The sequence below is a fragment of the Oryctolagus cuniculus genome, chromosome 10, assembly GCF_051225735.1.
Source record: "Oryctolagus cuniculus isolate XC-2025 breed Fujian yellow rabbit chromosome 10, ASM5122573v1, whole genome shotgun sequence".
NCBI classification, from domain to species: Eukaryota; Metazoa; Chordata; class Mammalia; order Lagomorpha; family Leporidae; genus Oryctolagus; species Oryctolagus cuniculus.
The window spans coordinates 68,864,023-68,881,092 of record NC_142876.1 but is presented as its reverse complement, the minus strand read 5'-3'; the positions used below and the strand labels follow the sequence as shown (position 1 = coordinate 68,881,092).

General features: G+C 44.0%; 1 protein-coding gene across 13 annotated transcripts in view; it reads left to right on the top strand.

Annotated features, from left to right (window-relative positions):
* The first annotated feature begins 1,626 nt into the window (after window positions 1-1,626).
* LOC108177122 (uncharacterized) overlaps window positions 1,627-17,070 on the top strand; it is a 197,054-nt gene continuing 181,610 nt past the window's right edge. For 12 of the 13 annotated variants that reach the window (XM_089305346.1, XM_089305347.1, XM_089305341.1 and 9 more), the window contains exon 1: window positions 1,629-3,301. In XM_089305346.1, coding sequence (XP_089161472.1) covers window positions 2,591-3,259 — 669 coding nt within the window. In that variant the 5' untranslated portion in view covers window positions 1,629-2,590 and the 3' untranslated portion in view covers window positions 3,260-3,301. Of the gene's footprint in view, window positions 3,302-17,070 lie in introns of all 13 variants that reach the window. The other variant, XM_089305350.1, reaches the window with a different exon arrangement.

Below are 17,070 nucleotides of genomic sequence, written 5' to 3'. Positions count from 1 at the left end.
GCTCATTTTTGATTCCCATTATCATGGAATATCTTAGCCAAACCCACAATCTAATATGGGATGCTGACTTCACATTAATGGCTTAACCCACTGTGCTACAAACATGGCCCTGATAAATTTATCTTGGTGCAAAAAGTTTTCAAAATCCGCTATTTTTTTTTTAATTTTTACAAAAGATTTGGTTGAAAGGCAGAGTTGAGAGAGAGAGAGAGAGAGAGAGAGAGCAAGAGAGAGAGTGCGAGAGTTTTCCATCCACTGGTTCACTTACCTAATGACTACAACCAAAGGAGCCAAGTCTCCCACTTGGGTGGCAGGGGCTTAAGTACTTGGGGCATTTTGCAGTGCTTTCCCAGGCATAGTAGCAGGGAGCTGTGTCAGAAGTGGAGCACCCAGGACTCAAACTGGCACTCATATGGAATGCCAGTGCCACAGGCAGTGGCTTAACTCATTACACCACAGCACCAGCTGCCATGAATGTTTTTTCATAAAACGCATTTTCATGAACTTTGAAGATGCTTGTAAATATATAATAATGTTGAGTTGCGTAATAGCTCCCCTCACTAACAATTTGCCCATGCCCTTAAAATGAAGAGGAAATTGAGGGAATCATTCCGTTAAATCTACTGCTACAATGGAAATTACTGCTTCTATGGAAAAATGAAGTGTATGATTGGATTTCCTGCAATTTCTTTTCATCTAAAATGAAGACATACACAAAAAAAGACTTTGCTTGAAATTTATATTTTTTAGCAAAATTTTTTTAAAGGTTAAAAGTATTCACACAAACAAGACTAGTGTCTGAGAATACTAACTGATAGAATAAAAAAGGGAGAGAACTATCCAACATGGGAAGTGGGATACACAGCAGACTCATAGAATGGCAGATGTCCTAAACAGCACTCTGGCCTCAGAATCAGCCCTTAAGGCATTCGGATCTGGCTGAAGATCCCATGAGAGTATTTTAGACATGGAAAGCCAAGACACTCTGGCAAAAACAAAACAAAACAACAACAACAAAACAAAAAAACAAACAGCAAGTGAGATCCCAGTAGAAAGAATGGGCCATCAAAGAAGGAGGTACCCTTCTCTGAAGGGAGGAGAGAACTTCCACTTTGACTATGACCTTATCCAAATAAGATCAAAGTCAGTGAACTCAAGAGGCTTCCATAGCCTTGGCAACTCATGATAAGAGCCTAGGGAGATTTCTGACGCCATAAACAAGAGTGTCAAATTGTTAAGTCAACAACAGGAGTCACTGTGTACTTACTCCTCATGTGGGATCTCTGTCCTTAATGTGTTGTCCAATGTGAATTAATGCTATAAGTAGTACTCAAACAGTATTTTACACTTTATGTTCTGTGTGGGTGCAAACTGATGAAATCTTTTCTTAATATCTACTAAATCAATCTTCTATATGTAAAGATAATTGAAAATGAATCTTGAATGAATGGAATGGGAGATGGAGCGGGAAATGGGAGGGGTGCGGGTGGGAGGGAAATTATGGGGGGGGGGAAGCCATTGTAATCCATAAACTGTACTTTGGAAAATTATATTTACTAAATAAAAGTTTAAAAAAAAGAAAAAAAGGTTAAAAGTGGAAAAAATACTATATGGGCTCTTCCCAGTTAAAATTGCTTTCATATGGGCACTGAATAGTTATTTAATGTGACAATTTTTGTTTGTACAGAATTACATTCAACAAAGGTTTTAAAATATTTTATTACATTTGCTTATTATTAATTTCTAAGAGCTAAAGGCTTGAAGGGTAATTTTACTGTCACTTTACTTTATGGATAACAGTTAAATATGCACTATATTTGCAGTGATGTTCTATAGTACTACTTTTAAAAATGAAGAGGAGAAAAAAATTCGTCCTGCTTGTCAAACTATCTTCAATTTTTTTCACCTCATCTTATGTGGTATATACATACAATAGAATAATACTCAGCCATAAAAAATAATAAAATGTTTTCTTGCAACAAAGTAGATGCAACTGTAGATCATTATGCTTCGTGAAATAAGCCAATCTCAAAAAGACACATATAATATTTTTATGATATTATCATATCAGTTTTCCTTCCACCTTTTTAGATAAATGTATGTTCGCGCTAGCTCAAGTTTCTGTCTGTAGCTTCAGAGTGTACCATTTTTTCCTTATGGCACTTCTTTTCCTACATACTCCAGAATCACTCTGATAGGCTTCCATCGCAAAGGATTAAGAGGAAGATCCTTACCCAAAAAGTGTCTTGGACTGACTGAAAATAACCTCCCCCATCAGGTCAGTTCATTCTTTTGAGGTTTGGGAAACTGAGGTCAGAATCGTTTTTAGCCCGCAGGTCTTCCAATTCAGCAACATAGTGTCCGAATGAGGTGTCAGCAGGCTGAGGGCCGGGTTTTCCCTGCACGGAGCAGCCAAGCTTTCTAGCCGGAAACCCCTGCACCTGCAACCAATGGGGGCGGGGGGGCACCCACGCGACCCCCTGCCAGCTAGGGAGGCACTCGCGGCGGCCTCCCCCGCACACCGCCCGCGCGCGTCCAGGAGACAACCGCGTCCACGAGCAGCTCCTGCATTCGGAGGCGCGGTCCCGGGATGCGGCCCGCGGCCCTCGGCGGTCGCGGTCCCCGAGCGCTCGGGAGGGGCGGCCGGCCGGGTGGGGGTGTCGCCGGCCCGCGAGGGCCGCGGAGGACGCGGGCTCGGACGCGGGCGGGAGCCCCGCGCCCCGGGGTCTTCGCAGAGGGGTGGGCGGGGCGGCGGCGAGGGGGCGGTTCCGCGCCGCCGGCTTCCCCTGCCTGGCGCCGCGACTCGGGGCTGAGAACTTCTCCCCGCAGCCGCAGCGCCCCGCGGCTTCCGCACCTCGTCCGGGCCCGCCGCCTCAGCCTCCGACTGCGGCCGCGCTTCGCCAGCTTTACGAAGGAGGGAAAAGTGAGCCGGGTGGCGGCGGCGAGCGCGGAGCCTCCACAGCGGCGGCGAGCGCGGCCGCCCCCGCACCACGTCAAACACCCCCGCCGGTCAGCCCAGCCGCGGCCCAGGCCCGAACGGAGCCCGCCCGGGCCGCTCGCCCCCCGAGCCCTGCGCGTCGCCGCCGGCCGGCGAGGAGGTGGTGAGGAGGACGAGCCGGAGGCGCCGCCGTCCCGCGCCGCGCGCCCTCGCCGCTGTCTGCGCTCCGCTCTGGACCAGTTTGGGGAAGTGGCCTGGGCCCGCGTCGTCCAGCTGTGTGACCGGATTGAGCCGCAGCCGGCCGAAAAGATCGGCACGTGAAGAAGTTGCGGAGAACCTTGTCGGAGAGTTTCAGCCGCATCGGTGAGTGGCCAGCGTCCCCCGCCCCGCTCCCGCGCCCTTCGGCCTCGCACCCCGACGCACCAGCCGGGCCGCTGCCGCCCGGGCAGGGCTGGAGGGAGGCGGCGACCCGGGCGACGGCGAAGGCGGAAGGGGAGACCCTTGCGCCCCCTGACCTGGCTCCTGCGTGGATGGCTTCAAGCCTGGGGTTGGGGGCGTCCTCCCCATCCCGTGTGCTCGCTCCTAGCGCGCGCGGGCGAGGGGACTCCGTCGCCCCGCAGCGCACCGGGCGGCGCGGCCGTCAGGGTCTTGGGCTAACTGTCCGCTGTTTAGGTTTTTTGCACATTCTAGAAATGCTCTTAATTTCCACCCCTCTCTGTCATTTTAATTCCATTCCTGTATTTACTGTATTTTTTAGTACAGTAAGTTCACATTTACATTTTCTGTAATTATTGTTACATCAAAATTTATTTCTGAATTTCATATACCCATTTAAGGTATTATTTATTCTTCCATTTTTTCTTGTCTTCTTCCCGCTATGTAAAAATTTCTAATGCTGGTTTGAGAGTTATGCGTTAATTGTGTCCTTCTAGTGAGTTATTCTTAATATTAAGAATAAGTATTAAGACCTATCTTGCTGGTTTCTATTTTTCAGTCTCACAAGTGAATCAATAACTATGTCTTCCCTCAAACACTACAAATAATTTAGTATTCTCTCAACTTTATTTAGTTCTTCTCTGAAATGTGTTGGTTCCTATCACCCAGAGTTCTAGTTTGAGACCATTATGTATATATTTTTCTCACTGTCTCTGTCATTCTTTTTATTCTTTTTCTTTTCATTCCCTACTTTTTGTCTTTATTTTTTTAAACAATGATAAATTTAAAAGTTATATACTTACGTTTTCTTCTCATATATCTATAACATCATTCTGAATTTATTTCCCTTCTAATTGGAGTTCTTCCAAACACTTGTGTCTTTCTGTATTTTAATGGTGATAAAATACATGCCAACTTTACTGTTAGTCATTTTTAAGTGACAGTTCAGTGCATTCACAAGGTTATAAAATCATCACCACCCCATATTTCAGAAGTCTTTTTTCCTCCAAATTGAAACTCTGTCCCTGTCAAACAGTAATTCTCCATTCCCTCCTCACCCTAACCTAACCCCTGGCAACCCTCATTCTACCTTCTGTTTCTATGCATTTGACTCTATGAACTGCATGTAAGTGGAAGCATACAATGCATCCTTTAGCGATTGACTTATTTCCCTTTGCACAGTGTCTTCAAGGTTCTGTCAAGTACTAGCATGTGTCCAAATCCCCTTCCTTTTAGAGGCTTAACAATCCACTGAATGTGTGTCCCACGTTTTGTTTATCTATTCATCCATCAGTGGGCACTTGGGCTATTTCTACCTTTTGGCTTCTGTAAGCGATGTTGCTCTGAACATGGAGGAACAAAGAAATACAGGTTTGAGTATTTGCTTTCAATTCTTTTGAGTCTATATAAAAAAGTAGAATTGCTAGATTATATGATAACCCCATATTTAATTTTCTGAGGATTTGATTTACTTTTTTCCATGGAAGTTGTACCAGTTTTACATTTCTATCACTAATGCAGAATAGTTCCAATTTCCCTACATCCTCAGTAACATTTGGTGCTTTTTGTTATCTTTAATGTTAGCCATCCTAATGGGTGTGAAGTAGGCTACCTGTGATTTTGAATTACATTTTTTTGTGATAATTGATGTCAAGCAGTTTTCCATATGCTTATTGGCTATTTGCATATTGTCTGGAGAAATGGCTATTCAAGTTCTTGGTTCATTTTTGAATCAGGTTTTTTATTGTTGTTGAATTATAGGAGTTGTTTCCATATCCATGAGAGTAATTGCTCATCTTATACAGGATTTGCAAATGTTTTCTCCTATTTGCTTGACTACTTTTTCATTCTGTTGATAATGTCTTTTGGTACACTAATGGTTTTCCATTTTAATGAAATTCAATTTGTCTATTTTCTTTTGTTACTTATGCCTTTAGTGTCATAAGTAAAAATCATTGCCAAGTCTAATGTCATTAAATTCTTCCCCTGTGTTTACTTCTAAAATTTTAGAGTTTAAACTCTTCTTACTTTTTATTTTCTATTTTTTTAAATTTATTATTTATTTACTTGACAGGTAGAGTTATAGACAGCGAGAGAGAGAGAGACAGAGGTCTTCCTTCCGTTGGTTCACTCCCCTAATGGCTGCCACGGCCAGTGCTGTGCCAGTCCGAAGCCAGGAGCCAGGTGCTTCCTCCTGGTCTCCCATGTGGGCGCAGGGCCCAAGGACTTGGGCCATCCTCCACTGCACTCCCGGGCCACTGCAGAGAGCTGGACTGGAAGAGGAGCAACCGGGACTAGAACCTGGTACCCATATGGGATGCCGGCACCACAGACGGAGGATTAACCAAGTGAGCCACAGCGCCGGCCCCTAGAGTTTAAAACTCTTACAGCGGCCTGGCACTGTGGCATAGCGGGTAAAGCTGCCTCCTGTAGTGCTGGCATCCCAAATGGCTACCAGTTCGAGTATCAGCTTCTCCACTTCTGATCCAGCTCTCTGCTATGGCCTGGAAAAGCAGTAGAAGATGGCCTAGGTCCTTGGGCCCCTGCACCCACGTGAGAGACCTGGAAGAAGCTCTTGGCTACAGGCTTCTGATCTGCACAGTTTCAGCCATTGAGGCCATCTTGGGAGTCAACCAGTGGATGGAAAACTGCTCTCTCTCTCTCTGCCCCTGCTTCTCTGTAACTCTGCCCTTCAAATAACATGAACCTTACAAAAAAAAAAAAAAAAAAAGAAAAGAAAAGCTTTCGCTATAACATATGGGTTGATCCACCTTGAGTTTTTTGAATATAACAGTCCAATTCCTTCCTTCCTTCCCCCCCTTTTTTTCTTTTTGCATGTGGATATCCAGTCTTCCAAATATAACTTAGTGAAATGACTGTCATTTCCCACTGGATGACCTTGGTGTCTGTGTCAAAAATCATTTTACTATATACATAAGAGCTTTATTTCTAGGCCCTTTATTCTGTTGCTCTATATCTGTTTTTTTTTTTTTTGTGTTTGCTAGTATAATGTTGTTTTGATTAGTGTAACTCTACTAAGTTTTGAAATAAGATGATGAGAGGTCTATATTTTTGTTCTTTAAAAAACCGATTTAGCTCCTTGGAGCCCTTGATATTCTGTATGAATTTTAGAGTGAGTTTTACTATTGTTTTAAAACTGTTTTTGGAGAATTCATACATACTGCATTGACTATGTAGATTGCTTTGGGTAGTATTAAAATCTGAACAATATTAAGTCTTCTGACTCATGACATCAGAATTTTTTTTTTTTTTTTCAGATCTAGATGTTTTATCTGCTAGTTCATTCTCCAAATGCCTGCAATAGCTGGGACTGGGGCTGGGCCTGACCAAAACCAGGGATCTGTAATTCAATCCAGGTTTCTCATATGGGTAACAGACACCTAAGTATTTGAGTCATCACCTGCTGCTTCTTAAAGTATATATTAACTAGCAAGAAGCTGGAACAAAAGCAGAGACAGGACTGAAACCAGGTACTACACTATGAGATACAGGTTTCCCCAGCAGAGTTCTGTCTGTTGTGCCAAATGCCTGTCTCCTTTCTTCTTTCTTAGAGTAAGCATTTACAGCTATAAATTTACATCTTAGCACTGTTTATGATGCATTCCATTCATTTTGGTATGTTGCTTTTTATTTGCCTCAAGTATTTTTGAACATCCCTTGTCTTTTTTTTTTTTTTAAATTTTGACCTACTGGTTCTTTAAGAATTTGTTTAATTTCCACATATTTGTGAATTTTTCTGTTTTTTCTTGCTGTTCATTTCTGGTTTCTGCACTCCCTCTGGCCATAGCCCCTCCTGGAAATGGGGTCAAGGCAGCAGGACTGACGTTGGCCAGGGGAGCTCAGCTGAAACCCTGCATATCCTCAGATCTGAGAAAGGAGTTCTCTGGGAACCTGGCAATGAGTTCCTGTTCTCCTGAATGATGGTCTGGGTGCCACCGTTTTTTAACTCTTAACCCGGAACTCCTTAAACCCAGTAGGTTGGCAAGAATACCAAAGCTGAAGCCGACTTTGCGGAAAAGCTCCCTGCCTCCCTGGCCCTCTGTTTCCTCCTGGAATGAACTAAAGCAGACATCCTGCAGGGGCTGGGCGGGTGACCGCCATATAATCCACTCACCCAGTGTAACTAGAAATGATATTATAGGATTGCAGTTTTTTTTAAGTATTTATTAAGAATTTCTTTGCTGTTGTTAGATGGAGTATTTTGTATATGTCTGGGATATCTGCCAAGTGTTGTTCAATTCTCCACTTATGGTCTTCTGAGAGAGAAGGAGAGAGAGAGAGAGAGAGAAGGAGAGAGAGAGAGAGAGAGAGGACTGGGGAGTGGGGAGAGACAGAGAGATATCCTCCTTCCACTGGTTTACTCCCCAAATAGCTACAACAGCCAGATCTAGGCCAGGCTGAAACCAGTGGCTTGGAAACACATACACGTATCCCAGGTGGGTGCAGAGGGTCTAGACACTTGAGCTATCTTCCACTGATTTCCCAGGTGCATTAGCAGATAGAGCTGGAACAGAAATGGAGCAGTCAAGACCAAACTTGTACCCACATAAGATGTCAATGTCAAAAGCAGCGGTTTACCCGTTGCGTCATAATGCCAGCCCTCTACATTTATATTTTCTAATCTGTGTTGCTGTTGTATAGGAATGCAGTTGATTTATATAAACTGCACTTGAATCCACACACCTTGTTGAATTCTCATTCTAAAAACTTACATGGGAGGGGTGGCACTGTGAGGTAGTAGATTAAGCCTCCACCTGCAGCACTGGCCTCCCATATGGGCACTGGTTCCCATCCTGGCTGCTGTATTTCTGATCCAGCTCCCTGCTGATGACCTGGGTACTTGGGCCCTTGCACTCACCCTGAGATGGCTCAGGTGATTGGGTTCTGGCCCCTGAAGTGTTAAGACCCAGATTGAGTTCCTGGCTCCTGGCTCCCGGCTCCCGGCTTTAATCCCAGTCACCGTCCACTACAGGACTTTGAGGAGTAAACAAACAGATAGTTGCTCTTTTTCCACAAATCTGTCTCCCTGTCCCTTAAATAAATTTTAAAAATTGAAAAAATTAACTGCATGTTGTATTCTATGTAAATTATCGTGTTGTTTGTGAATAATGGCAGTTTTGATTCTCCGTTTCCAGTACCTGTAATTTCTATATAGCATTCTTTTATTATTGAAAGGATTGGGACCAGTGTTCGATAGAGGCGGCAGCAATAATAGACATGGTTATGCTCCTGCTTTTGTGCGAAGTTTGGCTGTTTCACTGTTAAGGATGTTGCCTGCTGCAGTTTTGGCAGTTTTAAAGGCAGTTTCCTTTAATTGTGGTTATGCTAATATTTACTTGAATTTTGTACAATTATTTTTCTTTCTATTGAAATGATTCTATAAGTTTTCTCCTTTATCTATTTTTTTTTTTTTTTTTTTTTTTGGACAGGCAGAGTGGATAGTGAGAGAGAGAGAGACAGAGAGAAAGGTCTTCCTTTTGCCGTTGGTTCACCCTCCAATGGCCGCCACGGCTGGCGCGCTGCGGCCGGCGTACTGTGCTGATCCGAAGGCAAGAGCCAGGTGCTTCTCCTGGTCTCCCATGGGGTGCAGGGCCCAAGCACTTGGGCCATCCTCCACTGCCTTCCCAGGTCACAGCAGAGAGCTGGCCTGGAAGAGGGACAACCGGGAAAGAATCCAGCGCCCCCACCGGGACTAGAACCCGGTGTGCCGGCGCCGCAAGGCGGAGGATTAGCCTCCTTTATCTGTTAATGTGGTGAACTATGCTACTAGATTTTACAATCACAGTTCATCATAGTGTCCTCATGAGACCTTGGAATCAAGATTTAACCCAATTTATGAAATAAATTGGAGGGTATTCCCTTGGTTATAGTATCTGGCAGTGATTATATCATTTTGGAAACCCACTTCCTTAAATACCCGGCAGATTTTGCCAGTATAGTCATCTGGATCTGGTCTTTCCTTGGAGAGAGACTGTCCACTACTGAGTCTGATTTTTTTTAAGTTTTAGATTTAGTCAGGGCTTCTTTTCCTTTTTGATGTATTCTTAAGGAGATACATATTTAAAAACTTTGGAATTAAATTCTTTTTACTATACTCCCATATTTTTCTAATCTTTGAATTCCTTTATCATTGACTGTTTCTTTGGGTCCTTTCTCTCCTTTTTTCTTGATGCCTTTCATCAGTAGTTGCCCACTTACTAAATCTTTTCAAAGAATTAACGTTTGGCGTAGTCTGTTTGTTTTGGGATTTTATTCTTACTCTGTTTTCTTTGGGATTAACTTGTTCTTTTTAAAACATAGGCTGGAAGGCCAGCTCTGTGGCGTAGTGAGTTAAGCCCTCTACAGCCACAGATTGTGACTCTGTGGCTCAGGCTTGGAACCAGCTCTTTGCTATTGGGCTGTCCTTGCCTCTGGTGCTGCCTGTGGTGGCAGTTACTCGCTGAGGGACTGGACACTTTCCTCATCTAAAAAAATTGGGCTCACTGCTGGGTTCCTGTGATTATTAAATGAAATTGGCGTTTATGCAAAACATTTATGTGGCCTTGCGTTGTGAATGGCCCATAATAAACATGCACAAAATGTATTTTATGTTATCCTTGAATGGCCTGATTGCTAATTAATGATAGTTTATTAAGTAAATGATGCTGAGAGATTTATTTCGGCTAATTTTTTTATAAAAAGAATTTATTGGGCCGGCGCCGCGGCTCAATAGGCTAATCCTCCGCCTGCAGCGCCGGCACACTGGGTTCTAATCCTGGTTGGGGCGCTGGATTCTGTCCTGGTTGCTCCTCTTGCAGTCCAGCTCTCTGCTGTGGCCCAGGAATGCAGTGGAGGATGGCCCAAGTCCTTGGACCCTGCACCCACATAGGAGACCAGGAGAAGCACCTGGCTCTTGGCTTCAGATCAGTGCGGTTCGCCGGCCGCAGCAGCCATTGGGGGGTGAACCAACAGCAAAAGAGACAGGGAAGCCCTGTCTCTCTCTCTCACTGTCCACTCTGCCTGTCAAAAAAAAAAAAAAATTATTAATATGAGGGTAATTCAGAATGTTCATGGGAAAATGGAATTTATGTATGTGTGTGTGCAAAAATGAGACAATAACCCATGAGAGGTCATCCCATCCGCATCCAGTGAGGATCTCCACATTTGTGGCAGTCCCCAGGCACCCCAGGCTCTCAGGGCAGCCGCTAGACTCCATCCCACCTGTATGTTTGCTGTTAATGTCAGAGTGGATCCAAAATTCAGGCCCTGGATTCCAACGCCTGTAAAAAGGCTTCTGCTAACCAAGGGCCGAGGATAATCTTGTGTCTTTCCAGAGAATATGGGACAGCCCATATGGGTACCAGCCAGAAACGTCAAGCCTGCAACTGACAGTGAACCAGACCAGCTGAACAAGACTGAGAGTCTGCCTTGTTAGCAGATGCACCTGCCCTATCATCCTACCCTGAGACACTGCCCATAGCCACATCCGTTACTGTTTTATACCCCACCAGCTCTGGTCAGCCACTCAAACGGCCCACAGCCTGTGTGTGGTCATGCCTTTCCTGAGTACTATTGTTCCTTGTTCCTACCCCCATCTGAGCAAGCACTCCTGTGGTCTCCGGTTTTGAGCGCTGGTTAGTCAATGATGGGTAAGATCCCCTGGGGGACAACCTAAGACAGGCATAGCCGCGAACGGAGACCATGTGGAAATGGGGTCAACAATGGTATGGCCAAGAATCATGCCTCCAAATGTGGTGGAATGAGAAGGCCATGCCAAGATGGCCACTGGCAAGCGACTGTCAGTTACTCAGGAGTGGCTTCAGAAACCCCCTGGGAAACCACCTGGATAGAGCAAGCCTATCAACAGGCTGTGATTGGATGGCTTTGGATACTGCCTGGCAACAGGCTGTGATTGGTTAGGGCATAAACCGCCCTTGACTGGATTGGCTGCCTTGGCTATATAAGCTGCTGTACCAACTGAAATAAATGAGTCTGCAGGCTACTCGCCTCTGGCCCGCTTTCACCAGACTCCCGGGGTCTGTGTGGTGACTCCGCGCCTCTTGCCCCCACCACACTCCTTTTCTCAGAACGAATCCACCTCAACATCATTCCTGTTTTCCCATAGATAATTTAATTGTCCTAGCAACTTTTATTGAAAAGACCATCTGTTTCCATCATTTTTCATGTTACCTTTGTTGTAAATAAGGTGATATAATACGTGTGAGTCTGCTTCTCATCTTCATTTCTATACCATTCACTGTTTGTTTCTTTAATTTGAAAGGCAGAATTATAGAGAGGGGAGAGGCAGAGAGAGAGACACACACACAGAGAGAGAGAGAGAGAGAGAGAGAGATCGATCTTCCATCTTCTAGTTCACTCCCCAAATGCCTGCAACTGTTTGGGGCTGAACCAGTCAAAAGACAAGAGCCAGGAGCTTCCTCTGGATCTTCTGCATGGGTGCAGGGGCCCAAGCACTTGGGCCACCTTTTGCTGCTTTCTCAAGCACATTAGCAGGGAGTTGGATCAGAAGTGGGGCAGCCGGGACTTGAACTGGCATCCATATAGGATGCCAGCATCACAGGTGGTAACTACCAAGTATGCACAACCCCGGCCCCATCTATACCATTCAGTTTGAATTTTCTACTTCTCAGTATGTGTGTTTCTTTCCCCTTGTGTATTTTTGTCCCTTTGCATTTTCTGTATAAAGTTTTAATCTGTTTATGAAGATCCTTGTACAAAATTGTTGGGATTTTGGTTGGGATTCAACTCTGTTGAATTGTAATGATTTTTTAGATCAGTTTAGGAAGAATTGACTTTTTAACAATCCATGAAAATGGAACATTCCTCCAATTTAATAGAACCTTATTTCCCCTTCCCACCCGCCCCTTTTTTGTGCTAGAACTTTATTTTTCTTAAGATTTTCTTATGTAAGCCACTGCAGCGCTGGTCTGGGTCAGTGCGGTCTTCACAACTGCCTCCACATGGCAGAAGCCTCGAGCCTGGCTCCTCCCCTGGTGGTGGTGGCAGGAAGGAGTGGAGGAGAACAGAGGGAAGGTTCCACGGAGGATGACAGACATCCAGGCAGAGAAGGCGCTTCCCTCCCGGACCCTGGGCTGCAGTGACCCTTGCTCACCTCCAGCACTGAGTCAGAAGGACCACTGGCCCCAGGACTGAGTGGCCTTGTCCCAGCTTCCCGTGCCGCCCTCTCACCCTTCAGTGCGCCTGATGCCCCTGTGCCCCAACTCGCCCTCACCCCCACTCCCCAGCAGGATGGCAGCACCCTGAGCAGCAGCTGCAGCAAGAGCCCACCTCTGTGATGAAATTCAAGGCCAACCAGACGTGGACCTATGACCACAAGAGCTTCAAGAAGTGGCCATAGTGCCTGTGCTTTACGAGCAAGTAAGAGGAAGAGGTGGGGGCAGCTGGCACACAAGCTGCCTGCTATGGGCTCCACACGGCCAGGCAGGTGGTCCTCCTCCCCCTCCCCGCCAGGCCTAGGTCTGTCAGCAGGGCCAGGAGGGAGTTGCTCCCCTCCCCTCTCCCCTCTCTGCCACAGTCTCTCCCCACTTGCTTCTTCTCTGAGTTCATGGAGGAGACAAAGGAGTTCGCCCAGTGGTCAGGCCCTTCTGAGGACGTTAGGTGGAGATGGCCCCCTGGCCCCAGGAAGGTAACAGGCTGTGTGTGTCTCCTGGGAGCCACCATCTTGACCTGTGAATTGAGCTTGAAGCTGAGTGAGGCTCCAGGGCTGACAGAAAGGGTAGCAGTGCCTTGAGGCTTGCTGGCCTCTAAGCCCTTGTGCCTCTTTTCCGTTTTCTTTCCGTGTTAAGTTCAGTTTGCATTTTCAGATTAGATCCAGGTGCATCGGTGGAACAGCAAACAGCCTTCATGCTTCGAAATAAAATGCCCTTTGGTCTGGCAAAAAAAAAAAAAAAAAAAAAAAAAGAAAAGAAAAGATTATCTTATGTATTTGAAAGTCAGAATTCATAGAGGCATGTACGGACATAGAAAGATCTTCCACCTGGTTCATCCTCTATATGGTGCCAACGGCCAGGCCAGGATGCAACCAGGAACCCAGAATTCCACCTGAGTTTCCCATGTGAGTCTTGGGGACCCAAGCACTCAGGCTTTCTTCTGCTGCTTTCCCTGGTGCCTTAGTAGGGAGCTGAATCAGAGGTGGAGCAGCTGGGGCTCAAAACCGCAGCCACATGGGATGCCTGTGTTGCAGGCTACAGTTCAAACTTGTGTGCCACAGTGTGAGCACAGTAAAGATCTATGGATCTTTACTTTCTCTCAGCAAATAGGCTTACCACAAACTATGTTCAAATCATTTTAACTACTAATTTGATAATTGTTTTCATTTCATTTCCCAATTTTTGCTGGTAGTGTGTCAAAATAAATTTTACTTCTGCATATGTACCTCATGTATTGCTGAGTTTATGAATTTTTCACCTATCAAGTCTAGTCATAGGTGCTTTATGGTTTTCTATGTAAGCAATCATCTTATCTACAAAAAGGGGCAGTTTTACTACTTTTCTTTATGCTTTTTTATTTTTTTCCCCCACTGATTAGGTAGACCTCCAGTGCAATTTAAGTAGACAAAAAGAGAATGACATTCTTATATCATTCCTGAGCTTAGTGGGGACATCATTCCATATTTTAAACTATATTAGCTCAAGGCTTTTCAAGTTTCTTTGATCAGATTCAGAATTTTTCTGTCTCATCCAGATTTTCAAGAATTTTTTGTGATGAATGTGTATTGAATGTTATCAGTCATCTGCATCTTTTGAGATGGCTACATGATTTTCTCCTTATTCAAATAATGTATTATGATGTGTGTTGATTTTTAAATCATTTATTTTTATTTGAGAGGTAGAAAGACACAGAAAGAACTCCTGTCCACCAGTTCACTCCTCAAATGCCCAGGAGCCAGGACTTCAGTCGTCCCACGTGGGTGGCAGGGACTGAACCATTTGAGCCATCACCTACTTCCTGCCAGGGTGTGCATTACAGGAAGCTGGGATTGGCTGCAAAACTAGAATTTAGATGTAGGCACTCTAAATTAGGACATGGCTTCTTAAAGGCATCTCAACCCTTTGTGCCAAATATCCATCCCTGTTTTGATTGCTTTTTGAATGTTAAAGCAATTTTGAGTTACTGAGATAAGACAGTTTTTTTTACATTACTGAATTCATTTGGCTTATATTTTAATATTTTACTGGGATATTAATTACTGAAAATCATCTATAAATTTCTTATAATGTGTTTGGGTTGTGTATCAGGATTATATAAGCCACATGAAATGAATTGGGAAGTATCCCCTTCTTTCTTATATGAAAGAGGTGCATGCAGATTGCATTATTTTATCCTTAAATATTTCATAGACTTTACTAGCTAACTAATTTCTTCTTGCAGTTTTCCTTAAGGAAAGGTTTTCATAGTTAAATTACCTTAACAGATATTAAGCTAGCCATATACTCTATTTCTCACAGTGGTAAATTTTAGTTTTCAAAGAATTTCTCCATTTCATCTAAGTTTTTGATTGGTATAAAGTCGCTTATGGCTTTCCTTGCTCTTTGAATGATTGTAGAATTTGTATGATATCCCTTTCCATTCTAAATGCAACTGTTTGTGCCTGTTTTTATCTATGATTAATCTAACTTGTGATTTATTCACTCCGGATCTTTTCAACTATTTTCCACTTTGTTAATTTTCTCTTGTTTTTCTGTTTGGCATTTCACTGGTTTCTGAAATTATCTCCATTATTTCTCTACTTCTTACTTTGGATGTATTTTTCTCTTCCTATTTGAGCATATTCAGGTATAACCTTGTATCATTTGTTTCTTTTTGTGCTGTTAAATTCCTTCTAAACATTACTTTATCTCACATGTTTTGATATGTTTTGTTTTCATTTTCATATAATTCAAAAATGTTTTCCGATCTAATGTTTGTATTATTTATCAAGAATATGTTTGGTTAGCATTAATTACCTTTTCCCCCTAGATATCTTGTTGGCAATGGTTTCCAGTTCCTTGGTAGTTAATATATTCCATAAGAATTCGGCATTTTAGGCCGGCGCCGCGGCTCACTAGGCTAATCCTCCGCCTAGCGGCGCCGGCACACCGGGTTCTAGTCCCGGTTGGGGCGCCGGATTCTGTCCCGGTTGCCCCTCTTCCAGGCCAGCCCTCTGCTGTGGCCAGGGAGTGCAGTGGAGGATGGCCCAGGTGCTTGGGCCCTGCACCCCATGGGAGACCAGGAAAAGCACCTGGCTCCTGGCTCCTGCCATCGGATCAGCGCGGTGCGCTGGCCGCAGCGCGCCGGCCGCGGCGGCCATTGGAGGGTGAACCAACAGCAAAAGGAAGACCTTTCTCTCTGTCTCTCTCTCTCACTGTCCACTCTGCCTGTCAAAAAAAAAAAAAAAATTAAAAAAAAAAAAAAGAATTCGGCATTTTGAAAACTGGGAGAATTATTCTATGAGTATCTTATGGAATGTGCTCTCTGCATTAGAAAGAACTGTATTCTGCAATTGTTGGATATGGTCTTCTGTAAATAACAATTAGCCGCTCAATGTGATTCATAATGTTCATTTTATTCTATGTCTTTACTATTGATTGTGGAGAGAGAAGGATTTAAATTTCTTACTATGGTTGTGAATTTGTCTATTTCTCCTTTCAATCTCAATTTTGCTCTCATTACATACAAAAGTTCTGTTATTAGGGTCATATACCTTTATGATTGTTGTTTCCTGATTCATTATTAGTTTGTCATTAATAAATGTCCTATTCTGGTCATACTCTTTGAGTTGTACATTATCTGATATTAAGATAGCCACTGCAATATCTCATGACTTCTTTCGCAGGGTATATTTTTCCTCAGTCCTTTATTTCAAGCTATCTTTAACCTTATATTTAAAGTATTTCTCTTAGAGATAATGCCTTTTTCTATTCTGACAATCTTTGATATTCTGTTGGAGTATTTATCTAATTTGCATTTGATATAGCTTGTTTTATGTTTGAATTTGGATATAAAAATTTATTCTTCTCAGTTTGAATAGTCTGTCTTCTCTTCTAATATTCTTCCTTTCCTACATTCTTTTGGGTTGGTAGGATACTTTTCAGAATTTCATTTAAATTCTTCTATTAACTTTTTTTTATTTTTTGACAGGCAGAGTGGACAGTGAGAAAGAGAGACAGAGAGAAAGGTCTTCCTTTGCCATTGGTTCACCCTCTAGTGGCCACCGTGGCCAGCGCGATGTGGCCAGCGCACTGCGGCCAGTGCACTGTGCTGATCCGATGGCAGGAGCCAGGTACTTCTCCTGGTCTCCCATGGGGTGCAGGGCCCAAGCACTTGGACCATCCTCCACTGCATTCCCTGGCCACAGCAGAGAGCTGGCCTGGAAGAGGGACAACCGGGACAGAATCCGGTGCCCCGACCGGGACTAGAACCCGGTGTGGTGGCGCCGCAAGGCGGAGGATTAGCCTAGTGAGCCGTGGCGCCGGCTCTGTTAACTTTTTAGCTATACTTCTTTTTGTCTGATTGCTGAAATAACAAAATCCATACTCAACTTTTAACACTGTACCTAATGATGATAATGTACTACTTCATTTAAATTGTTAAGTTTGTTGTAATGTAATAGGTCATCTTATTCTTATTGTAAGGAAATTAAGAATTGGGAGCTCAGTAAATGTAATGCCTAACAT